Source organism: Fringilla coelebs (assembly GCF_963513975.1).
Source record: "Fringilla coelebs genome assembly, chromosome: 2".
NCBI classification, from domain to species: Eukaryota; Metazoa; Chordata; class Aves; order Passeriformes; family Fringillidae; genus Fringilla; species Fringilla coelebs.
In genome coordinates, this window is record NC_140029.1 from 70255362 (window position 1) to 70282400 (window position 27039).

The 27039-nt window shown below is 38.7% G+C and overlaps 1 protein-coding gene across 1 annotated transcript; it reads right to left on the bottom strand.

Moving 5' to 3' along the window:
* Positions 1 to 693: 693 nt before the first annotated feature.
* POMP (proteasome maturation protein) lies at positions 694 to 9144 on the bottom strand. Its single transcript, XM_084226688.1, has 6 exons — positions 9104 to 9144; positions 7566 to 7663; positions 6705 to 6765; positions 4600 to 4701; positions 2839 to 2932; positions 694 to 1191 (listed from the first exon to the last, which is right to left on the bottom strand). Exons 1-6 carry the CDS (start codon positions 9104 to 9106, stop codon positions 1124 to 1126), a joined length of 426 nt encoding a protein of 141 aa, XP_084082814.1. The 5' UTR covers positions 9107 to 9144; the 3' UTR covers positions 694 to 1123.
* Positions 9145 to 27039: the final 17895 nt, after the last annotated feature.

The following is a 27039-nucleotide window of genomic DNA, read 5'->3' on the forward strand; positions in this document are numbered from 1 at the left end:
TATCTGACAATAGATAACATTTTTTGAACCACAGATTTTTTTCTTCATATGCCACATTGTATTAGCTGCCTTGCAGGATTGATATAACATATACACATGTATGACACCAGGAATAGTTTTTACAACCCTGAATTTGATAAATAAAACCACTTAGGCACACAAAACCCCTTCCAGTGGTCTGCTCCTTTAAAAGTTGTATTTAAGTATAAATCTCTCATTCTTCCTTAAGATCTGATTTTTGTAAACCCACAAATAATTATTTCTGCATTTGTACCACCATATCTTCATGTTCTTACTCCAGCAGCTTTATTAAGTACTTTAATAATTCTGCATTCTTTCTTAATACTAAAATACCTAGACCTGGGAGCACTCTTTTGGATTATGTTCAAACAGATTTTAAAGTATCTCTTTAAACCCCAACTGGAACTTGCTTCTACTTCCAGAAACCAAAAAACCCTCTCAGGGACACACATGAAAAAAACCCAGACCTTTAACTTCACTCTTACAGCAATACTTTCAATTCTACATAAAAGTTTAATAGCTCACTCAAATAGCTGTCAAGAGAGGGCTACAATGTATATAACTGGCAATGCTGAAGTTAAAAATCTTTAAAGATATTGCAATAAAAGGGACAACACTGGGTCACGGGTAAGAGATTCCTGATTTAGGATTAAATATATTTTGAAACGCAACAGCATTTATAGCAAACTTTTATTCAATAGTTTAAAAAGTGTATGGAAATTTTCATGAACAAAGAGTTATGCAACAGAAAATACCTTCCTCTTCCCCCATTAAATGCATTTACCACAGTAGTCAGTTTTAAAATGCCTGGGTATTTTTGAATTTCTTGTATACATATATAGCATTTCCATATTTGAGAAGCTATTGTCCTGAGCAGTTTATGAAAAGGCATTATTTAAACTACCTAGTTACAGGACATTTGTATGATTGGTAACAAGCACAGAACAATTTAGAGACGTTAAACATTTAATGTGCCTTTTCATTAAGGAAGGCAAGTGATAACTAGGTCTGCTTGCTTAACACTGTGAGTGTCAATTTAGTACCATGTACTTAGATCTGCACTAGAAAGACACACACAAAACATTTTCTGAAGTATATTTTGTTACAATAAACCAAGCTTGTGCTCCATCATCATGTGTGGTTCTCCCATAACCTCACTCTGGGAAGGATCTGAAAAAAGAAAAATTGACAGCATGAAGCATTTACCAAGCTACAAAGACTAACAACAACTAATGAAGTTGAACATCTCTTTTCATTATAATGCTTAGTCCAACAGTTACTTGACTTATTTTTGACAGTGTTGTAAAGAGCAGATCTGTAACTCAGAAGCCTCTATCCAAAGCACTGACAGAACAAACACATATATTGTGAACAGCTTGTCAAAGGACACACACACATTACAAGTAAAATCAACCAGTTCTGCATAAGCACAGACTCCAACAGCCTGAATCTCAAAGGGATTAAACCACAAGTTTAGTGTTTGAGAAAACTCAAGTCTGACTGAAGCATTTCTCCATAGTTGCCCTACACCTCTTTCCAACACAACTTCTCTGCACAACAGGAGCTCACAGTCATCCCTTCTGTTATCTGGGTCATATTCCTGGTTTCTCTTTTCCACCCAGCTGCCTAGTTTCACAGAAATTCTACACTTATAAATATCTCTTAGATTTCCTCCATTCTGTAAAGTATGGTTGACATTAGCCACTGTACTCAAAGGCTACCAAGGAATGTGCAGAGGACACAAGAGAGACCAATACTGACAGTATGAACTCCTTTTCTAAAAAAAAAAAAAATTAAAAAAAAACCAAACAAAAAAAACAAACCCAGAGCCAGCACACATGTGGTGACTGTTTGGAAGAAATACACTTTTCTTTATGGGTGCATCAATCATGTTTTCTTTCCATAACTAAGACATATTAATGTCTCTGATTCCTCCAGAGACAACAAAAATATCTAGTCCACTTTCTGATAAATAAAGTCTTAACAAGAACACTTGTAACCCACTCACTCCTCAGCACTCTACAAAAATCTAACAGTTTGTTGGGAGAAGTGGTAAATAACCAAATTTCTACAAATTATGTTCAACATTTGTCTACCCCTGTGGAACCACAATAGCCCAAGATTCCTTCCCTTGGTCCCTCTATATCCATCTCAGAAAATAATGCCATATTTGGAGTTATTTTCATGCCTCTAGATTCAGATTTGTTCCTCCATTATTTCCAGCTTCCTATCTCCCCAGCTATTTCCATTCTCCAATCCCACTTCAAAATACTCTGCCTCCTTTCACCTCCTTAAATACAAGCTAGAAGTAATTTGTTCAAAAGCCATTTTTCCAGGTTTATTCTATTCCACAATACTAACAGTCAGCAGGCTACCATGCAACTGCAGCCTGTTGAGTTCATTTGAGGGAGCCTTTCCCCTGCTAAATATCTGTTTCACTAATTCTCTACCTCTTCTCTAACATTTTCTTCTTAATTACAGAATGTTAAACTTTGTAACCTCTGCTTGACAAAATTTGCACAAGTACTTCAAAAGTTTCTGAGGAAAGAGGCATACAACATACATGCATAATCTGCTCCTTTAGAAACCCAGCCTACAAGCAAATACTGTCTTGCTCAATATTTCAAAGTAATTTCCACATAACTTACAGCTGAATTACATTCATTTCTCCTTCCCCAGCGCTTCTTTGCTTTTAGCATTTAATGTTCTTTGCATTTTGGGAGTTTAATTTTCTTGCTCAGTAGAGGCAAAGAATTTCACAGCTCCCAAATTTTATCTTTAAATGCTTCCATAATATTAAAGACAGAATGTATTTACCATTAAGGATATCCTCAAAACCAATGCATTCATCATTTCCCCTCAAAATATCCATTGCCATGTTTGAGCTGTGAAGAAATGGTAGACGCTGGACCTGTAAAAAGAGTTCAAGCAAGAGTTCAAGTGTCAGCAAGTCCAAAATAGAAAGGGTTCATATTTGGATTTCTCAGTCTGAAGTGACTTCTAAGTCAAAAGGCAGAAAAAACAACACTGGAATAACAGAACTACCAGCACACAAAGACACACAAACACCACCATCTTCTTTTGGTTATCTGTTTGAGAAGAACAGCTTTCTAATAGATTTTTAGTTTTCACTGTGGTGTAGGTAGTACAGCAAATACGGCACTTTAAGAAATAACAAAGTACTTTCTGTCTACTCTGTAAAGCTCCTCTCACAGAAAGTTGGGCAGGTTCACTGCAAACCTCCATACCCTGAGGTCAGTACTGGGCAACTGATGTATACTGCAGAGTTTGGAACTACATTCTAAGCCTCCTACACCTCTGACAGGTCAGGTACACAAGTGAAAGAGCTACCTGACTTTCACATTCAAACATAATCCTCCTTTTAATTAATCTAAATCATAATTATGTCTCTGATCTCAACCAATTCTTAAGCTTCAAGTCCACTCCCAGTTTACTTTCAACAGTCTTCTGTACCCTTCACTCACAGTATTTCCAAAAAAAATTCAAGTAGCACACATAGATTTCAGAGCCTAAATTTTCTGGGAATGCATTTACTACTGCTAGAGATACTTCAGCTAAACTATGAAAAAACTTGTATACCCAACATGAATCTTGAAGTGAAAAACCTTTTGATCACCATATTTCCCCCATCCATCTCCCAAAACCACCTCTGGAGACAGACTAACAAGATATCCTCACCACCCTCATTCTCTGCAATGTGCTAATGTTAGTTAGGAAAAAGATTCCCCAAGACAGCACAGCTAAGACCAAGAGATGTTTGCGTATCTCACATGCTGACTTTCACACCTTCAGGACCTGTAACTTCTTCCAAGATTAATGCAGCTCACTATGGTTTATAGCACCTTATCACTCAAGAGTACAAAATTGCTCTAATTCACTTGGAACACCTACTCTTAGAAGCTTGACAACCTTCAAGAAGACAAAAAGTTTACTAGGACCAATGAGCTTTCTATGTTTCCTTTCCTCCAGCTACCCTCAATCCTATGAGAAAAGAAGGAAAAGGAGACAGACTCAGCTTCTCAATTAAGAGTTGAAACCTTTGAACTTAACTCCCTGTAGAGCTCCCTTGATCTTACAACAAAGGCTGTGGAACAATAAGCACATAGAAAACTCTGTTTCAGGTTCCACATTACCTCTGTATCTACTCCCAAATCACTACCTGCTTCAGACCCCTAAGTCTCTTTTCCCTACAGCTATGGAGACTCCTTCCCGTGAAGGTCATACATTCTGCAGGGGAGAGTATTAATTTTAGGAATTAATACTCAATTCCTCCTGCTCTTCTTGGAAGGCTTACAGGAAGCTATTGCACAGCAAAGATAGAGCAGTTACCACTTCACCAAATAACCAATAAAAGAACAGCAGTTAAGAGGCTTTAGTATATGGACTGCTCTAAAAACCAGTAATTGAACTGTTTGGTTCATCGTTTTTAACAGTGAATTAACTTCTTTTGGAAACATAAGGTATCTCAACAAAGAAAGATGTGTCCCTGAAAGCATGTTTCAAGGTAAATATTTTTTCAAATGGCCTAAGTTATATTAGTTGGATGAAAATGCTTACCTGTTTCACTGCTCTGAATTCCATCTGCAGCTTTAAAGGTGCATGGATTCCTTGGATGTTTCTCAGTGTAGCAAAGTTTGTTTTATCTTGATTTAACTGGAACTGTCACAAACAATATCGATTTTTATTTTAGAAAAAGTTACTTTAAAGTACAGCCATAGAAGAAATTTGTGACATCCTACTTAAAGAATATGCTTACTAAATTTCTACATAAAAATTCAGTGATACCATCAAACATATCTCAAGTGTACAGGAAAGAGAGTGATGCAGTAAGATTTCTATGAAGCTGAAATTGTTTTTTTGCTGAGTTTTATTCCAAATTAATAGAAGAAATTTTATATTGTTATTTTGATAATCAGGAGATGTAACACCACCAAGTGGTACAATTTTGCACTACTTTACAATTATATTGTCTGGATGAATAGGAAGCTAAGTCCAGTTTAAAGATCACAAAAACCAATTTGATGTGATTAGTTAGTCATCAAAGACTACTTAAAAACACTTGATGTACTTATTTTCTGATCAATCAGGGAAATAGAGCACCACTTACAGTCTTCATGATTCTGAAAAGCAAATGAAAACTCATTTTCCCCAACTGCTCTCTAACTTACCAGTAAGACAAAGAAAATCTATTCAGTAGAGGCTTTTTAAAGAAAGTGCTCACTCATGTATACTGGAGTACAAAGAAGTTATACTTAATGTTAAACTTAAGCTTAATTAATAAAAAGAATCGAAATCTGTAATTTTAAAATCTGGACTCCATCACCATGACAAAACCCTATTGTTATGAGAACATAATATTTATGAGAAGGGATCTCAAAAACCAACTGAAAAATACAAGTCAAAGACATAACAAGCATTTTTTCTGCAACAATCTATATTAAATGCTCTTCAAAAGGTAGAAGAAAATACTATTTATATGCCTCATCCTAATCTTATAATTCTGGTTACATTATTTTTCCATTTCTTTAATTTTATAGAGAGAAGGATTTTTAGATAGCAGAGACATTTGGTTTCTACCAGTGCTACCTGAAAAACCTTTTTAACATTTATAGCAGCGAAAACAAACATAACTATCTCAGGCTAAGTTAAATATTTTCCCATTCAAATATACATGAAAAGAATTATTAAAATGGCCTTAGACTTACAGAAAAATTAACCAAATGTGGAAGAAACAATTTAGAAGACTCACATACTTCTCAGTGGATCACACAGCCTATTTCATTTCTGCATGTTTTTCTCTCTTTAACATGTGATCTTTTAATTATGCAGGTTTTGTATAGTAAGAACAGAATTAAAAATTAAGTTATAGCAATCAGTTTTAAAAAAATCAATTGACAAACAGCTCTGAAACATTAACAATATTTATAAATAATCTCACAAATTTGGTGTCACAAGATCATCCTTTTAATGCAAGGCAACACTAACATTGGCTAAAGTCAGAATATATTAGACATTACAGTCAGACCTTGTCCTGCTGTTTAACTTAGCAATTTGGAACATTCTATCAAAATAACATTGCTTCAGGACGGTTTGATACACTATATCTTCTGACAAAACAGGCACCAGAGACGTTCTGCTCAACCAGCAAGTCTGGCCTCCCTCTACCTTCCACAGACCACTTGTAATGGTCCATGAGCGAGGACTGAGCCAGACAAGATTGCAAACACTGATAAACTGTAGGTGTAAAAAGCCGGAAAAATATGTATGTGTTCACAGGCTGAAAGGCTGAAAATGAAGACAGATGGCAAATCTACAGAATGGGAGGATCAGCCTTCATGAGGTGACAGATGTGCCGGTGGCTTACCTATGGTGGTTGCACACACACTCTTGGATGACTAAACCTGACCCCACAAGCCCCTACTTGGAAGCCAGCTTACACACTTGAAGATGTATGGAGACAGATGTATGAAAGCGATTAATATTAAACAGGCTTGCCAACAATGTTATTTGTATAAATAAAATGTTACTAATGTTGAACACCTTCATTCTGTTAAAGACCCTGCTCATTACTTGCTACTGTACAAAGCACTACAGATACACCATTAATTTAAACTTGATAATTATTTAAGAGTGAAGATGACTACATGTGATGTTATGCTTACATTCTTTTCTGTCAACTCCAGTGGGTGGCTGGGCAACAACTCATTTTTCACACTTGTAAAGCTAGAAGAATAAGTAGAAAAGGTATTAACTTCAAATTTATTGGGATATGGTTTTTTAAGCTGCATTCCAAAACCAATCTCAGACACAAACACCAGCCCACAGAGACAAAAAACTAGCAAAGTCCGAACTACAAAAAAAACAAAACAAAAAAAGATTAATAGTAAAGCAGCAAGTAAAACCTCTAACTACAGCACTACCAGAAGAAAAAGAGTTTACTATAGCACTACCAGAAGAAAAAGGGTTTCAAAGATCCTTTATGCTTGACAAAACAGAATGTGTTTTTCTTCCTTGATACCATTCAGAAAGAGATTAAAATACTAATAAATGAAATCATTACAGATTTAATTATGTCCAAGCTACACTGTATGTTATTTTGAAGCCTCCAAGCTTTTGTAATTGAATATTGTACACGCCTTCCCCCCAATACCAGTTGTATGGCATTTTAAACTCCGTGAACTTATTCAGGATTCATTATCCAAGACAGAGACATAAGTTTTGCACTTCGGTAAAAATGGCAAACTCCAAACTATTTTTATTATATTACTTTTGGGGTTTGTCCCAATGCTGAAATTAACCATTTCCCACAGTGTTAAGGCACACTCATATAAACATGTATTAAAACTATCAGATATTTCAAAATTATCAATGCTCTGCTGTTTCTTTTCTAAAGGACAGTATCACAGAGGTAAATGCCTGTTTGCAACACACCTTGCAAGAAACTTCGTGAAAGCCAACATTTAATACACACTGAAGTTCAGCACTGTCTACGACACAATTCAGCAAGCAAAAGGAAAGCGTACCCTCTGCGCAGAAGATCATGACCTTCAAACAGCCCTGCAGCTGAAACGTCTGTAAATGGGATACTGTCCTTCAACAGAGAAGCAGCACCTCTGGAATTCTGGAACAAAAATAAAGGAAAAAAAAAAGAAAAGAAAAGGAAAAAAAAAAAAAGATTATTACTTCAACAGAACCAGAACACTTTTGTATGGGCCATTAGGCTACCCAAATTAAAGGAAGTGCTCAAAAACTCCTTAAAGTACCTCTGGACAAGCCCTAGACTTCACAGTTTCTTTAAAAATAGAGGCAAAAGACCCCAAAACATAAACCCTACACTAATATAGAATTCTTTCAAAGTGTCTGACAAGAACTAAAGGTACTGACAACATTTTTGGATCTGGTTGACCCAGATCAGGTTAAACTCACAATACACCCCCTGTTTGTCCCCACCCTGGGCTGCAGGGATGGAAAAGAAAGTGGCAAGTCCAGACAGCTGACAGGACAGAAAGGAGCATTCCTTTATTTTACTGAAATACTGACACAAGACCAAATTTAGCCACGGTTTGAGGCCGCCATAAGGAGGACAAGGTGTATTTGAGCAGTCCAGTATGCTAGCTCACTGAAAAAACAAAGGAAAGCAATAACTTGTAGTGGATCACAAGAAATCCACAGACTTACTAAGTACTGCTTACTAGTAACCCAGGCCACTAATTTCATTCTAACCTACCCACGTTTATTGAAGTGATTTTAGGATTGATCATAAAAATTGCTCCACCAATAGGGCAATATCTAATAAAAACCAAAAGGTGACATCTGGAAGGTGACAGCGATGAACAGTTCATTGCAAGGGCTTTCCCCAGCAGCACTGTCAGATCCAACAGAAAACTCATGCTTACAGCTAAGATCTTTTCTACCAACATGTGAGCTCTCAGTGAAATAAGAGCTGTAGGACAGTCCTAACAAGCCTGCTGTTCCATGCATGTAACGCATCTACCAATTTACACACTCAGCACCGACCAGACCTTTGTGAGACTGCTGTAAATGAAAGCATTAAAGCGATACGGTACCCGGGTGACCTGACTAGAGGGAAGATCAAAGTTAAACTCAAGGAGAAAACCACGAAACACTCCCCAAAAGCAACACTCTCGAGGCACCCCAGTGCCCGGCCCGTCTGAGGCGGTCCCGGCGCCGCTGCCCACCACGGAGGGCCCAGGCGTGATCCCCCTCCCCGGGAGCTGCGCCGCCGAAGCCGCAGGCTGCGGGAGGCTGGAACCGCCAGGGCTCCCCATCCCGCCCCGCTGCAGGGAAGAGCTTTAACCACAGCCGCCACGGGCCCTCCGCGCCTCCCGGTCCCCCGCGCCCGTGAGGAAACCCGCCATGGCCGCGCCGGACCCCTATGACTCAGCACGGCCTCGCTGCCCCCGGGGACGCCGGGAGGGTGAGGGAAGGGGTATCTGGCGGGGGTGGCGGGGCGGGAGGTTCGGTCCGATCCGGTTTGGCTCGGCGCGGTCCGGCACAAGGACACCTCCCTCCGCCCGGCGCCGCCGCTGCCCGCACTCACCATCTTGAGCCCCCGACGCGCGCAGCCACTTCCGCCGCCGCCCGCTCACTTCCGCCCCGCCCCTCGCGTGCGTCGCCGCGCGAGGGCGGGCCCGAGCGGGGCCGTGGGGGTGCTGATGGCGGCAGCGCCCGGTGCCTTGTGAGGGGTAGGGGGCTTTGTGTCCCGGCCTGTGCTCTTCTTCCCATGGCTTTCTCACTCGTAGATCTGTGCCTTGTAAACTGAACGCGCTGTTCACTGAATCACAGGATCAGCTAGGTTGAAAAAGACCTATGAGACCAGCGAGTCCAACCCATGACCGAACGCTGCCATGTCCACGACACCAAGGCGCTGAGTGCCACATCCAGTCCTTCCCTGAACACCTCCGGGAACGGTGACTCCACCACCTCCCTGTCAGCCCATTCCAAATCATCCTTTCTGTGAAGAAATTCCTTCTCATGTCCAACCTAAACCCCTCCTGACAACGCTTGAGACCGTTTCCTCTCATCCTGTCGCTTGTCGCCTGGGAGAAGAGGCCGACCCCCACCTGCCTACACCCTTCTTTAAGACACTTGTAGAGAGCAATAAGGTCATCACTGTCATCTTCTTTTCCAGGCTAAAACTCCAGGTCGTTCTCACATGCCAGCAGAGCCCAGCTGCCTCAGTGCCACGGTGGTCCCAGGCAGGAGCTGAAGTTGACTAACACCTTCCCATAGTGGACCGGGCAGCCATGTCCGTGGGCAGCTTTTCTCAGTCAAACCCATCCTGTCCTGCTCTGACACAGGCAGCAAAAACTGCTTGGGGGACACCAAAAGCATCACAATGCTGATGGCCTGAGATGGTGAAACCAGGCAGTGATACTTCCAGAGTTTTCCATATATTTCAATGCATAGCTCCACATGCGTATCTGGGATGTTTATTTTATATATTTCTTCTGGGACGTGTGGCTCATTCAACCCTTTAACCTTTTAATTTGTCTTATGCTTAGTAACCCAAATTGACCCATTTTTATAAATTTTCTATGTGGCAGTTAAATGCTATCTCTCTCTCACGCACACACACGGACACAGAGGCAATATTCAAGCAGGAATTTTATATATGTTTTAATGGCACTCAGATTTGTAAAAAAAATAAGACTGAAAAATGAATACACTTTATAGTCTGTTTTCCTGTTTCTTGGACAATATCTGTACACTTCTTAAATCCCCCACCCCCCACATTCTGGCCCTTTGTATTTAAGTCTTAGGTTTAAAGCAAAAACTTCAAAAGAATGAGAATGGAGGACTGGAGTTTTTAAAATCATTTTTAGGAAAATGAGCACCACAAAGGTTTCTCTGATCTTATAATTATAATGGGTACTTGGTTATTGTGGTGCTGGATTCATTATTATAGAATAGATGTGAATACAAAAAACAGTTCCTGTTTGACTGCAGCTTACAGAAAGCTAGGTTTTGTCACTAAATGTATTTATTTATTGACTGAGTTTGTTGATCAGGATATGACTGGAGAGATGAAACATCTAACTTTCAAAGTCATTCTTGCAGGACACAGACAGGATGCAATCACTCCATGTACATTTTTGACATCACTGCGATCCACAGTCTAGGCTGCATAACATAAAAGGGCGTACATTGCAAGAAAGAACTGGTTTTCCTTTACAGGCTTTCACACTGGGGAAAACTTCCAGACATAAACACAAATCACACACATATTTTTTTTCATCAGATTACCAAGTATTTAAAATTGGAGCAAGGCTTGATTTCTTTCACAACCAGCTTTGCTTTAACAATCTTACAGTGAGCATCTTGACAGTGGGTGATGGGGTGCCTCTCTGCAGCCCCACTGCAAAGACACAGGAGTTGCACAAGCAATTGTCAGGCTGACCAGACCTGGGACCAGAAATGAGAGCCCGTGGTGAGCAATGAGCGCTTTGACAGCTCAGAAGCCGATAGAAAGTGAGATGCAGTGACTGCAGTTGCTAAAGGGTCCTTCTTGTCTGGGAACACTCTTTTAAGAGGATGTGGACACCTTAAAATTAGTGTGAAAATAACGATGGCTCCTCTAAATTGGTGACTTTCATAAAGTTAGGATGATGAATTTCACATGTTGCCTTAAAAGATAAACTCTAAATGTTTTGACGTTTTTTTGAGAATTTTTTTTCATCCCTTTGTGTAGTGGAGGTCTGAAATGTATGACTGTTTCATGTGTTTTCTGCATTTTTGGAAAGTCAATTCTGGTCTCATTGCTTTAGCTGTGGACCTTCATTAAATATTCAAGCTATCCTTAGACGCTGGATACTTTGATCGTTTGGAAATGGGGAAGTGTTTACTCTTAAAAAAAAAAAAGATACTGTTCAATGGTCTTTTATCAGTTAAATTGGAATTAAAAACAAAAAACCTCATTAAAGGAATCCTAAACAGCCTGACCTAAAGCAAATTCTGATTTCAGTTACTTAGCTTTCTCTTGCCTGGATCCCAGCATGGCATCATTTCATGGGAGGTCTGTACATTTCCTGCTGAAGCCTCCAGAAGAAAGGTGGATTCAAAAGCAGTCACACAGAGGCACAACATTAGTTCAAAATCTGCTTTAACATAGCAGCAGAGTTCCCAGAAGAGAGCTGGCTTCTGCAGATCTCCTCTTCCATGGGTAGAGAAGTCTGGTATGGGGCAGCCTTTGCTACCTAACCCTAGTCCTAAAATTTTTTTTATGTGAGGCAAAGGCTGCAAAAGGAATATGTTCTCCAAGGAAGCTTGTCTTTATATCCATGTTTTTTTTTAATATTGATGCAGCTTTGTCACTTTTCAAAATATAATTCCTTTGACATATCAGTGTCAGCAATCTGTTCTGGCTACGTGAACCTCTATCAGAAGAAAACCTTTATTCTGTGGGACTGGGAAACTCTTTCACTGGTTTTTGTCAACAGCCAGTTATAACTTGTTAAAGTGAAAGTACTTTTTATTTGTTTTTAATCAAATCAAATAAACACATTTTCTTTGATCTTTAAGAACTCCTTTCTTGTTAGCTTGCTTTATACTTTTATGTTTTGGCATTCATTGTAAATCTAATTATTTAAAAAGTTATTTTGTTTTACATTATTAAACCTTTTCTGAATTTAAGATAAACAGGGGCATGTTTTGTTAAAGATTAAAAATAAATTTCACACAAAACTGCAAAACGTAGCAAAGATAATAATGTGTAGGCGTCAGACTGTTCCAAAACAAGACTCTCTAGGGGCTCTTCTGAACACATGGCTTCGTTAAAACCATGTTCTGAAAGGGCTCAGGAAACCCCTGTCTCTAACCCACCCTTTCCTGAAGCTGGTGAAAGTATTTAGAAAAAAGTTGCTGTTGCACGGAGACCAAAAAAAAAAAAAAAATCCCACATATTGCTGAAGGAGCTTATTTTTTCCTGTTTGTTTACCAGCAAAATCTACAGTTTGTAGGATCTTCTTCAGTCAAAACTTTCCCATCCTCATCTTTCAAAAGCAGCCAGCAGTCCAATGAGTGACCAGAAAGAGAGCATCAGGATCTCTGTATGAATGTAAACTTTTTAAACATACTGTAACATCTAGTGGGGAAATAATACTGACAATCCCTCATTTCATTGTCTGATTTATAAGTCATCAGTGAAGTTTAAGTGAAAAGATATCTGTCTTCAATTCCTTTTTTGGTGGGTCAGACAAGGAAAACCTGTTGTGCTTTGATCCAAGCAATGTACTAGGATTTAAAAGGAGTCCTTGTTCTCTAGAAGTGATGACTTTCTTTGCAGCTTGTCAGTGCTTTTGTAAGTCTAGGAGTACTTTTTTGTACTAATCCGTTGTTTGTACTCCGTGAGTCTGTGCTTCCCTGCGCTCTTTGTGCAGACTCAGACGAGCAGGATGCTGCACGGGGAGAGCCGGTCACTAGGGGATGCTCAGTACCCAAACACCCCGCGCCTGCTTCCTTCGGCACTCGCCAGCCGCCTCTGGTCAGCCTTGTTCTGATACTCCTGCCTGGGTTTGAGTACTTTTTCACTCGTAGTGCAACTATTTTCAGTAAGCTCTATTACCTCCCTGTGACACTATTAAACTAATCCTGCAGGCTGAGTCCAACGTTTAACCAAGCTAGTGTTCATGTAGTCAGGACCTCTGGTCTGAAATCAAGTCCCTCATGAGAATTCAAAGGAAAATATTTTTGTGTTTCCCCTCAGTCTGGAGTGATTTTTCTCCCAGAAGCATACCCACTCTGAACATATAGGTGAGACTAAGAGCACATTTCCTGTGAGAGTGTCTTCCTACGGGAAACCTTGAATTTAATTAATGGTAGTCACAGCTGGAAGAATTGAATGGAACATTACTTCCTAGTCCTGCTACTGTGCAGGAAAAAAAATCCCACAAGAGTTTGCCAAAATGCCTAGCAGCAAAAGGGGAGTTTGAGACTGCTCTGACTCATAACCACATCCATTAAGCAGCTAAATAATCAGAAGTCACCTTAATTTCCTCCTATGGCTGACTACAATAAATGAACCCATAATCACCAAACTGAAAAGTTGGCATTCGGCACAGAAAACAGGTATTTTCAGCAAAAATATATGCATCTCTAAGAATATTTTTTCTTTTCCCACTAAGAAACTGTCAATCAAAAATATACTCCATGTGCATTTTCTGTTATTTTAAAAATGAAATTGTAACAAAGTTTCTCATCCAGCCGCAATGTGTACTTAAGCCCACAGATATCATGGTGGTGTCTGGCTTAGAAATAGTTAAAGCTCGAATCTTCAAAGGCAGCAATGTGTTGAACTGCTCAGGATGTGAGCCAGCCAGTGCCTAGGTTTAGCAAGCAAAATCACAAATAGGTCTTGAGCCTCTCACACACTGGCCAGGCTTGGGCTTAGGTTTAAATCTGATGAGTCATTTTGGACAGAAAACTGCAGTTTGCTCTCTTCTAGGCAGACAGAGGTCGTAGCTTACAGTAAGCTCACATGCAAGCCCTGACACTTGTAGAGGGCTTGCTTGACTTACAGACAGTTCCACTCAGGTGCAATGATCCCACACACTGGAGAATGGAGTTCACTGAAGGAGCAAAACCAACATTGTTTTTGTAATGGAGAACTATTCCACTGTTTCTGCAGGAAAAGCTTTTATTGCATTCAACAATATTACATTGTAAAGGGTGGTGAAGTTAATTATTTCTAAGGAGAAAATAGAGTGCCATAAATTTTATTTTTTGCTCCTACTTTTTTTAAACTTTTTATTTTGTGAAACTATGAGTATACATTTTCCATGGATGATTTTATTCATACTTCCTTACTGCAGGTTTTCCACATAATGGGCTTAATTTGTTTTGATCTTCATATTGCATCACTTAATTCTGAGTCTTTAGAGCTACCTACATGTTCCATGGCATGTATTATTTTTTTGTTATATGTGTCATACCAACAGCTTAAATCATGCTCCTATGCTCCATTTTATTGCTGTGAGATGCTGATTGTGTGTTGCTGGAACTTTGTTACAATGAGATTTTCTATTCAGTTTATATCATACTATGCTTGTGACAGAAACTGTCAGTGAATTCAAAGAGTGGCAGCTTTATACTTACTAAGTAAAGAATATTGCAGCAAAGAGCCAGTACAAGTTTTTTTCCATTATTGAAATACATACTATTACTAAGTTGTAGAAAGTTCTGTATTTAACATACTGAACTGAAACTAAAGAGAAAAGAAATAAAATAATGCCACTGGGTAAATTCTCTAGTTTTATCTCTATTTTTGCAAAGGAAGATTGTGGATCAGCTTCAGAGTGACCTTCAATGGAAGAAAAGTAGGAGAGAAGGAAAGAAGAAAAGAAAAGGAGAGAGAGAAAGAAAGAAAAAGAAGAAAGAAAGAAAGAAAGAAAGAAAGAAAGAAAGAAAGAAAGAAAGAAAGAAAGAAAGAAAGAAAGAAAGAAAGAAAGAAAGAAAGAAAGAAAGAAAGAGAAAGAAAGAAAGAAAGAAAGAAAGAAAGAAAGAAAGAAAGAAAGAAAGAAAGAAAGAAAGAAAGAAAGAAAAAGAAAGAAAGAAAGAAAGAAAGAAAGAAAGAAAGAAAGAAAGAAAGAAAGAAAGAAAGAAAAAGAAAGAAAGAAAGAAAGAAAGAAAGAAAGAAAGAAAGAAAGAAAGAAAGAAAGAAAGAAAGAAAGAAAGAAAGAAAGAAAGAAAGAAAGAAAGAAAGAAAAAAGAAAATAAATAAATTTAAATAATTAGATTTAAGCTGGAACAAAGAAGATGCAAATTAACTATGAAAACTTGTGTGGTTTCTTCCTCTGAAGGACTTTTTTAAGTTGTGAAAGATTACCGGAAAAACAAACCCCAAGCCATTTATTCAAAGAAGCAAACAGTCCTGAAAGGGTTTGGGAAATATATACAGTGGACATTTCAAGACAGACTGTCATATCCTCCTCTGAGAGTAAATTTGCGTGAATACCTTTGTGGTGAAGGATCAGAGTGGGCAGATCAAAGCAAGATACAAGCTCAAGGGAGATGAGGAGGGGGAAGGAGGTCGATATTTGGATTCAAGGGCTCCTCTTGACTTACTGAGTCCTGCCCACTGATGTTGCAAAGACCTATGCAGTATAATTATTTTTATAACATCTTAATAAACTTGAATATTAAGTTAACTTGATCTCATTCCTCTTCCTTCTTCCCTGACTGTTCTTATTGTTTTGTTGAACCTCATTGTTCCGGTCATGAAAACTTAATATCTGGACAGAAATCATTCAAAGCCAGTTTATACCTATTTGTTCTGGTGGCTTTTAGCTCATGTGATTCTTTCTTCATGAAGAGGACATGAAAACTCTGCATCATCTGTTCCTTTGATAATCCCAACATGCCTTCCCAGAACACACTCCAGTCTTACATTCTTGAACATGCGTAGTCAAACTTTTGTAGAGTGCTTCAGATGAGGTCACATCAGTGCATGCACAGCTACAAAAATACAATTCTTCTCATACAGTTTAGGATCACGTTTGGATTTTAAAACTGCTTCACACTGGTACTTCACAGGATAGTCTGCTTCTCAGGCTTTCTCTTCATCTCAGATGTTTGATTGACAAGAACTTAGTTTGCTGTGGGAAGTCTTTTTTTTAATCTCAAGTCAGAGATCTTGTTTTATTCTGTTACATTTCTATTATTCTCATGTCATTTATGTGTGATTAGCCTGATATTCCTCTGGTTTCAGACCTCATGACTTTCTGGGCTACCATTAACTTTAATATATTTCTATTTCTTGAGTGACCATCAGCTATGGAAATATGAAATAACACTGATCCTAAAAACAGATCCCAAGGAACTCCAATATATGCTGAATCACTGCATTTCAAGGCACTTCATTGTAGTCTTCTGAGTAAACTTCTATTCAAATTTTAATCCTACCATTATCACCCTTCTTCTCAATCTTAAACCTTTTTCCTTATAATGTCTCAAGTACTAAACTAAAATTGTGCTTAGATGAGACCTGTACTTTACTATTTTCAAAACTTCCTTTTCACAATCAAATAAGGATATTTTATTGCTATGACACATCCTCCTCTTGGAAATTGACATTTTTTTCAGTCTATGTTATTTTCTAATTACCCAATGCCTAATTACACTCTCCTTCAAAGTTTATTGTAAAATTATGCATATTATTATAATCAGATTATTGATTCTACTGCTATCTACAATACTCCTTCCCTCTCTTTCCTAAATAAAGCTCCTAAGTGTACCACGAACTAACAGATAAAATCAATATTTGTAAGATTTGTTGAAAACCCATATTGTAAGCTTTGTGATTACTGTCCTGATTCTTTGGGAACTGAGGATGAAAATCACCTAAGCTATGGCATTTTGGTTATTCAGCTCTTCAAAATTTTTTGCCACCTGGGAAATAGATGTTTCCAGTTCTACAGATTTCTTCAAAATTACCTTTCAGTCTTGCTCTGATGTCACACCTTCTCATTCTGCTTGAAAACGGAGGAAGAATGCTCATTTTTCGTGGCTCTGCCCTGGCTAGAAATTGGACTTACACCAAATTTCAAGAACAGCTATATCTGCACAAAAATTATGATTATTATTTTTTCTAAATTTGATTTTCCCTCTAGATTTCTACTAAAGCTGGTTGCAGTAAAAGCTATAGCTTTTGGCTTTTCTTTGGGAATAGCATACTGACCATCCTGAAAAGATAAAAAAGTCCTTTGAAATAGAGAGGAAGGAAGAGTGTCTGGAGCCTTCTCCTCTGGGATATTTATGTCTAAGGAGCATAAATAAGGATCATACCCTAAATGATGTGCTCGATTGTGGCTTCCCGGTGCACAAGATTTGGCTAAATGAGGCCAGATTTTTCTTCTTGTAGTAGAGAGGGAACTCTACTGTCTGTGTCCAAGAGAAACAACCTACTTTTCATTATATATTGAAAAATAGTATTGGGTTTGGGGGATAAGCTATTTCAACCAATTTCTCTCTCTCTGAATGGTAGATATTTTTGACTATGCTTCTGTTCTGTCTTATTTCATACCCATTTTTATGAACACAAGACTAAAGCACCAGGCTTCACCATACTAACACAATAACTACACTATGCCAGTGTTGGTCCCAAGCATTATCAAAACAGAGTCTATCCACTGTGCTTCCAAAACTCTAAAAATAATAATTTTTCAAATCTTTAAATAAAGATACAATTGTACTTACATCAAGTGTACTTAGCATTTTGCATTACTCTTATTTAGCTCAGCCTGCCAACACACTTTGTTTGTTCTCTGAAGCAGTGCTCAGATCCAGCCTAAAATAGGTGCTTCTGCACAGTCCTGGGTGGTATTCAAAGACAGACTGAAAAAGATATTCATTCTTTGAGACACATTCCTGAAGGTCTACATACTGGAGCCCACCAATTCACCCATGGGAGGATGGAAGTCATTATTATTTATAATCATTAATTAAATAATTAATTAAGGACTAAATAATATTATTTAGCCTGGACTGCCCAGGGAGATAGTGGAGTCACTATCCCTGGAGGCATTTAAGGAAAGACTGGCTGTGGCACTCAGTCCATGGTCTGGTTGACAAGCTGGTGTTTGGTTAAAGGCTGGACTCGGTGATCTCAAAGGTCTTTTCTAACCTAACTGATTCTGTGATTCTGGGATCTCAGATAGCTTCTTAGTCTGGCAGTAAGGGGCTAATGCAATAATCTACTATTCTGCCTCGATGCCATATTTCCCAATGGTCTTTTCTGGCAGTTTTCCTGAAAGCTTGTGAAATTATTCATTCCTCATTTCATACCTAATATACCGTGAGCTCATACTTTCTTTAGTCTAATGACAGATATGATGGGAAAAAATCTGCTGTCAGTTGATATCTTCATCTGCTCTGCTTCCAGTGGCAACTCATACATGTTGTAAGGACTGATAACTTACTGAGTTTGGTATCACTGTGGTTTCCCGAAAAGTTGCCCCAAATTCCAGAAGGAGAGAATTCCTCTGAAGGAAGATTACAGAGATAAAGAGCATGAAGTGATGTGTTTGGCCCTCATTCTAGATACACTTATCTATTATTAACTACTGTCTGGTATATTTGAACATAATAAGATGTGAATGTTAGGTGATAAGAAAGAGAAGAGTAGATTTCAGCATTATTTCTCTGTTCAAAGGATTTGATGTCTGTCCTATCCCCCACTTCCTTTCCTAGCATTTAAAACCACAAGCTACTGAGTTATGATAATACATTGCCCTTTGTAATACTGCTAAAATAATTATATTTTTGAGAAATTATGAAAAACAAACCCAACCCAATACATTAATTCAGCAGTTAAAAGCCGCAGCAATAATTATGGAAGAGAACCCCTTGAACCTCCATCTGTGTTTGTTCACAATAAAATATTAAGAAAACATAGCTGTCTTGTAGCCAAAGGAAGGATGTTATGTGCTTACTTACTGCAACAAGAAAGCTAAAAAACAAAGTTTTCCATTGTCTCCCACTCACATATTTTTCTTGCTTTTCCTAATTTTCCTGTAGTAAAACATAACTTGCTGACTTTGCGAATTACGTTATTAAAATTTTGGAAAACATTTCCTATTTGCTGCATGAATTCTGTGAACACAACAGTGCCAGATTTTCCTTGAAACTTTGAAAGTCCAGGGAGTCAGTGTCTAAGTATGGAGACATGGCATGCATTATCAAGTTATCTGTATATCTTCTTACTTTCTTTATCTTTTCCTGAGCACTGAGCCTTTTTCTTCTCTTGCAATGCATACTCCACTTTGGCCTTCCTCCTTACTAGCACTGAAATCCATATTACAGGCATACTTTGAAAGTTGGTTGTTCTTTTCAAGCAGGGGAGAAGCAGAAGAGAAAAACAAGAAAGACGTAAAGTATTTGCTTCTTGTCATCTAGGTGAAGATTGTATAAGAAGTAATTTATAACAGGCTATGAGCCTACAAAGTTTGTAGGTAGGTAATGTTTAGTCCTTACTCCGTAGCCTCTTCCTTCCTCTCTAGATCAGTGTTCTGTGGAGCTCACAATGTGTCTGCATTTTCCTAAAAAATCATTGTATCTTCCTCTCCAGGAAGTGGATTGTTCTTTTATAGCAAAGCCAAACTTTGTCCTCTTTAGAGGCCATATATCCTCTGCTGTCTAGGGACAACAGCCCTGGACACATCTGTCTAGACATGCTAGAGCATGCATTCCCTCTTCCTACACTGAAGAGCTGACATTCCCGTGAAAGAGACTTTACAGCTACCTTCTTGTGTCTATGCAGATGCAGAACTAATTTTGAGGGGTATTTGTCCTTACACACAGTTGTTTTCATAAACATGCCTGTAAGATGAACCATAATTTTTCATAAGTAAGCCCGTGTGGGTCACTGCTCATCCATTCTTTCCCATGCTATAAAGCACAAGAAAACAAAATAAAATAGATCATGGGGTTTTTTTGAGTAAGCTGGACCCTAACATTTCAAGAATAAAGACAGCCTATTCATTCCCTGTTGATTCTTTGTGGTCCACTGGTAGGGAATGTGGGGTGTCCTATAAATGTTATTTGATAAAAGCTGAGGCTAGGCACCCTGCTGTTTTTAAGGATCATGCTGTGACAAACTGCTGGTAGGATATGCAAGAGAGCAGATTTGTTTATCCTTATTTCTCCGCTCACATCCCTGAGCACACATGGTTGCTGTTTTTGTTTTGACTAATTTTGACTTTTTTAAATGTGAGAAAAGTGGTTAAAATGAAGTCATCCCTGTCTGAAGTTGGGACTCGTGTGAAACAGTGGAAACGCTGACAGGCCTTTGGCTGGAGCAGAGTGAATAGCTGTCCTCCAGGGCTGGATGCTCTCCTGCCCTCCCAGTCCCATTCATACCATTATTCTCAAGGAAGAGGAAACCAGGCAGTGGCATAAGAAAGCCCACATGCTTCACACACTTCAGCTCACTGGGATTGCCTAAGACCTTGTAGAAATTCAGAATCTGGTGAAAAGTTGCAGTGATATATTTTCTTTTCTTACCTGCTTGAATCTACCTTATGATTTTCCCACGAGACAATCAATATGGAGTTTAAGAATTTGAATCACATCTGGTCATTAAGGTCTGCAAGCAATGACAGTAGATTGTGATCATTTTATGTCCAGGATTTTACTTAGCTATGAATACATTGATTTTGCTGTTTTCTTAAGCTAGAGGGCATTTTCTTCCCGTGCAGGCTTTCTACTAGTTAAAAAAAATAAAAAAATGTTGTTTATCAATATTAGTTATTTCTCTTTGTGTCAAATATTCAGGCATCACAATATAAGACAAGGATCACAGTCTACTAGGTAATGTACATAGAGAGAATGAAAATATAATTTTTACTGTAAGATACCTATAAGATGCTTATACTTCAAGCTTAAGAAAAGTCAAGAGATGGAGCTTGTAAACCAGCCCTGCAACCTTTAGGTTTTTGTATCATAGCCAAGGATTTAAAATGTGCTTGGGAATACAGACATATGCTTATAAGAGTGTAAGTCAGTCTGTGGTAGAAGATATTTACATAATGGGTAGGAAGACTCTGCAGAGGGCTCTGGACAGGCTGGGTTGATGAGCTAAGGCCAATTGTATGAGGTTCAACAAGACCAAGCACTTGGTCCTGCCCTTGGGTCACAGCCCCAGGCAGTGCTACAGACTGAGGGCAGTGGCTGGAAAGCTGCCCAGTGGAAAAGGAAATGGGAATGCTGGTCAGTGGCAGCTGAACATGAGCCAGCTGTGCCCAGGTGGCCAAGGCCAGTAAGTGGCTTATGTCAGCAATAGTGTGGCCAGCAGGACCAGGGCAGTGATGGTCCCCTGTCCTTGGCACTGGTGAGGCCACACCTCGAATCCTGTGTTCAGTTCTGGGCCCCTCACTGCAAGGAGGGCATTGAGGGGCTGGAGAATGTCCAGAGAAGCGCAGCAAAGCTGGGGAAAAGTCCAGAACACAAGTCCTGTGAGGAACGGCTGAGAGAGCTGGGGGTGTTAGCCTGGAGACAAGGAGGCTCAGGGGAGATCATATTGCTCTCTACAACTGCCTGAAAGGAAGGTGTAGCCAGGTGGGGGTCAGTCTCTTCTCCCACCTAACTAGTGACAGGATAAGAGGAAATGGCCTCAAGTTGGCCAGGGATGTTCAGATTGAATATTAGGAAAAATTTCTTCACTGAAAGGATTGTCAAACTCTGAAAGAGATTGCCCTAGGGAAGTGATAGTCACCATCCCTGGAAGTATTAGAAAAATGTGTTGATGTGGCACTTGGAGATGTGATACAGTTGGCAGTGCTGGGGTAATAGTGCAACTTGATGATCTTAAAGGTCCTTTCAAGCCTAATGATTCTATAATCATCTTTAGCTAACTAAATTAAGTCAGGCTAACTGAAATTCCAGGAAGAATGTCAAAGAGAAAGGTGTCAGTAGAGACAGCTGAGATGGGACGTTTTAGAAGCAAGGTTAGGAAACTAATCTTGGCAGCAGGTCAGTTGGTAGATTAATTTGCTTTTGAGACAACTCCTTACCATATCAATGATAAAATTGTTGGGAGAAGAATTTCACTCCAAGATAGATTTTTTCTTTTACTGAACTCAGGCTTGTGAGTAGAGTTTCACTTTTGCTTCTGTTATATTGCTTCACCTACTGACTCATGTGGGGAGTAATCGCATTGGGATTTGTGGAGAATGCAGGCAGACAGACCACCACTAGGAAATATAGGGCGTAGTGTCTACTAAGTGTTACATGGAAGAAGTCATGGCTCATCCTTGTGGTGATCATGGCATTCAAAGAGTGCAGTGCAATGAGATTGCTGCTGCTTAAAGAACTTGCAAAGATCTCTGTGTTTGTAAGCAGTCAATGTACTTGTCTTACGACAATTCCAGAGATGTTTTTCCCAAGAATCATTCATATTTAACCCAAGTTTAACTGGAACTTTTTTTTTTTTTAATCCAGAAATTTATTTCCTGGAAGTCATTGGGACAGCTGTGGGATTTTAATTATCTAGCTTTTTAATACAGAGATTACAATGTGGTTTTGTCAATGTATTATTGGCAACAGTGCTGAAAAACCCCATCACCAAGTGCAATTACTAAGACCCTCAGGAAAAGAAAGATCCATCCTACTTTTTATTATGTTCTGATTAATGCTACATCTGAAGGCTTGAGGAAGAAGTTTTGCATCATATCTTCCTGGGTGAAACTCTAATAACCAAATCCACATGTCTACATGATAGATTTCTAGAGCTAAACCTCCCAGCTTTGCTGTCCATGACGCTCTTATGGCACAGCTTGTCTCACAGTAATACAAATTATTCAGAACTTAAGGAAATGCATCCTCTCCTTTGCCCTGTTGGAATCCACTTGTGTACTTTTTAAAGTATTATTGAAGGATTCACAAATATCTAAGTATTAACAGATTTATCCTTTTACTTAATAAATCAGCAGCTGACTTATAGCGAGATTAAGATATTTGCCCAAATCAAAAGAGCCTGTTACAAATGCTGGAAATGACAAACGATCTCTTTGGCAGGCTAGACAAAACATCCTTCGCATTTTCAAACTATTTGGAACCTGTGTATTGGCACTGTATTTCTCTATGTCCTGCAGCTATATTTCCCTCTTGATTCTGCTTCAACAATAATTCAAACACAAACTTAAATACTACTAAAACTAAACTGGATTTCAGCATGTGTTTCTCTCATGTAAATCATATAATCATATAGTAATTCCAGTGGAAGGGATCTTAGGACCTCATCTGGCCTAAGCCCACTCCCCCACTCCAAGTGGAGTCAGCTTTGAAGTTACACTGTGTAGGTCAGGGCCTGGAGTACCTTTGAGGATGAGAATTCTGCTGTAGCCTCTTCTCCCACCTAGGCACCTCATTAGGAAGATTTTTCCCTTACGTCTAATAACAGCTCCCCAGCTGCAAGTTTTCTCTCTGAGAAGAATCTATTTTATGTAGCCACCCATTAATTAGCTGTAGACAGCAATCAGATCTCTCCTTTGGCTTCTGTCCTCCAAGCTGAGTGAACCCAGTTCTTTCATTCTCATGTCATGTACTCACCCCCTTAAATATTTTGGTAGCCTTTCTACTCATCTTGCTCTAGCTTGTCCTTCTTGTACTGAAGATCCCCATACTGGGCACAGCAGATCAGATTTCTCACATACACTGACCAGAGGGGGACACCACTCTGCTCAGTCTGCTGGCTGTGCTCTTTCTGATGCAGCTCTTGTTCAGTGCTGCACAGCAATAGTGATGCAGAGCAAGCACCATGAAAGAGAGGGCACAAATCACTAACACTAAGCAGGTTCAGCATTTATTTATAACCATGTGAGATCATTTCTGTTCTTTGCCTGAAGGCTGACTCCTGCCATAAGCAAGGAGAAAATCAGAATGGGAAAGATCCACAAATTCATCAAACACTGACTGCCTTTGAACTTTGGTTCAAAAGTCTTTTTCGTTTCAAAACAGCATTTGATTATTTATGCATTAGTTTGTCACTGCTTAATGCAACATATCAGTTTAATGTATGCCTTCCAAGTTCCTCTGCTGAGCCACAAATTTTTCTCGCTAAGGTGCTGAATGCCTTGGGTAAGGGATGTGGTCAGTTGAATTTGGCAAACTCAAATATCTCAGACAAAAATCAATTTGTGGTGCACCTGTTTTACATCTGGGGATTCGCACCAGCAAAAAAGGTATGTCTTCATAGTGTTGGTTCAAATTTGAGTGATACAGCTTCATTTTATCAGATTATAAGCACTGTGTAGAAGACCAAAACATGAAATCAATCTGAAATTATGCTATTAGTCTCTTTATATAGTTGCTGGCTAATGACTGCTTTGACCTCTCTGACATTTAAAGCTAGAGAAAAATAGGAAAAAAAGAGAGGAGAACACTAGAAGATGTTAAAGCAAACAGAATAGTATTTAGAGTGTTCCTAAAAAAACTAATCAGATATCTGGATGTACAAATTCAGCATCAGCAGTAGCTAGGATCCAGTTTTTCATCCTTGACCACTATCAAATAGAGTTTCCTGGCCTAGGGTTCAGACATGCTCTTTGATTCACCTGCAATCCCATGGCCAGACAAGGCTAAAACATATTCTAATAATCTCTGATGCTCCAAACTCTCACTGAAGTCCTGTCCAGTATGTACAAAGTTTTCCTAAATCAATCTGTGAAGGAGTGCACAGACTGGAGTGACACATGCCCTGCTCCAGTGAGTTTCTAGCACTAACTTTTGCTTTCACTATTTAAATAAAGTTCCTTCTTTTTTGGATGACTTGGCAAACATTTAAGGCTCTTTTGAATGCTTTCTATTTGCCTGTAAACACACGTGTCAGTTTTTTGGGGGTGGGTTTAGTTATTGTTCATAGCCTTTTGTGGCCTCTGACTGACATTTCCTATTATTTAAACAGCTAATTAGCCCCTTTTTATTAGGTGTAAATGTGTTTCCATGCTTTGACAGGCAAACACTAATCTCTGAACTTCAGTAGCATGTAGGAATTTATTGCCTGTTAATTGTGCCCTAGGGCATAGCGACTTTTAAATGTGAAATAACAATCATTACTTCTCCGTATATATTACTGCAGTGCCTGTATTGTTGTAACATATGTACAGTTGGCTTATCACTCATACAGAGGGCAGCCATTCAAAACTATACTGATTTTTCAAATAAGATGAAGTTTCAGATATTACTACTAACAAAATAAAATATGGCTGTTACACTTCAGTCCACAAGTAATTTTTTTCAAATGGCTTAATCTTTTTTCCGTTTCTGTCCGTCCTAGTGACAGCATGAATGCCAGATTCTGTGGGTGTTACCTGATTTTTTTCCCTTTATGTGAAATGATTTTAAATCTGCTGCTTCTGAAAGGTCTTACTTGTCATTATACTGTACACTTCAGATATTTTCTATGTTCTGTGTCAGCAGATGTGCTTCTCAGTGTGTGACTCAGTGATAACACACTGAGCTTTAATTTTACTCGTCAATGCATTTGCCTTTTTGTCATAAATGCTGAATACTTTGTGGGATCTTATTCAGCCACCCACTCTTCCTTCTACAGGCCTTTTCTCAGAAACAATAAAATTAGTCAAGATTCCTCTTATTTGTCTTGAAATACATTTCTTAATGTGACAATGAAGTCATGCAAAGATTCATTATCGGTTTAAAGCTAATTTAATATCTATTCTCTTTATTTTCTAAGCTAATATGCATCCTTGAAAAACATACCAGGTGGAAAACTTTGAAGGGACTGAAAGAATGACACTGTACTTGTAGTGCTGAATGTTTTGGTCAAGGACTTCCGATGCAAGTTTCTATAGTATCAAATTAATGCATTGCTTACACATTTTGGAATCCAAACATGATTCCCTTAGAACTCCTAAGGAAATGACTCCATAACTGTAAGTGATTAGATACAATATAGAGAGTGTGTGTGTGATTGGAAGGGGAAGCAGTGTCCTTGATTGCTCAGTTTTATTTTTTTTTTGAGCTCCATTCCCAAGCATCTAAAAATATGCTGTGCTGATCTCTTTTATTCTGAGGCCATATCCTACCTCTTACTTCAGTTCCCACTTCCTTTTGGCTTACCTTCTTTTCATTCTGACCCCAAAAGATACGCTATGTAAAATTGCTTCAACCACAGATATCTAAAACCAGACAACCCAGTAGGTAGCTATGTCCTATTGTTCCAAAGGAGGAATGTTTGTGCCTTCCATTAACTTCATTTAACAAAGCCAATTCTTGGCACCTTTAGAACCGAAGGAAATATGTATTGATGTTAAGACAAAAACCTCACTACAGACTTTTATCCTGTGTAATGCTTATAAGTCTTTGTCAGAAGACTTGAAGAGTCCATAAGCAGAAAGGGTAATACATACTCCATATTAATCCCCCAATCAGGCTACTAAGTAGACTGTGCTTCTGCTTTCTGTTCAGAAAAAACACCAACATTTTGATAGGAATTTTTTTTTCCAAATAATTGTATATTACTCCCTCCCTATTGCACTTTTGCTCTGAAAGGCTTTGGAAGGGTGAGTTTCAATGGGAAAAGGAATGTAAAGATAAACTTGCTAGAGTTTTGCCAAAATGTTCACAGAGACATCATGCAATTTTTCATGTACTACAGGGTGTACAGAAAGATTAAATCAGCTTAGGCAGATAGATCTTGAACAGTAAGGTACATTATCTAGAGTGAAAGGGAATAGGGAATGAAGTCATACCAAGTAGTAAAAAATAAAGTCAGTATAATCACAAAAATTGTCAACAGGAGATACTGTAAATTTTTAAGAATACTTTTCCCATTTTCCTCTCACAAATGTACTTTTTGCTTGTAATGTGTTTGGTCTGCCTTCAGATCAGCAGTACAGGAGGGGAAAAAAATCAAAATTAAAAGAGTTTCATCAGGGTTAAAGAAACACTTCTTTTGCAGGCTTGTTACAGGACAGAAGACCACATCTTGCTAGCCCTGAGGGATAGCTGCAGGTGCAGCTTGGT

Bases quoted from the DNA above. Each gene is read 5' to 3' on its own strand.
- POMP (XM_084226688.1), bottom strand. The intron at 6,766-7,565 runs GTACGCTTTCCT...TTATTCTTCTAG, and splicing joins CATGATCTTCTGCGCAGAGG to CTTTACAAGTGTGAAAAATG. The intron at 2,933-4,599 runs GTAAGCATTTTC...CTCTTTTTACAG, and splicing joins AATTCAGAGCAGTGAAACAG to GTCCAGCGTCTACCATTTCT.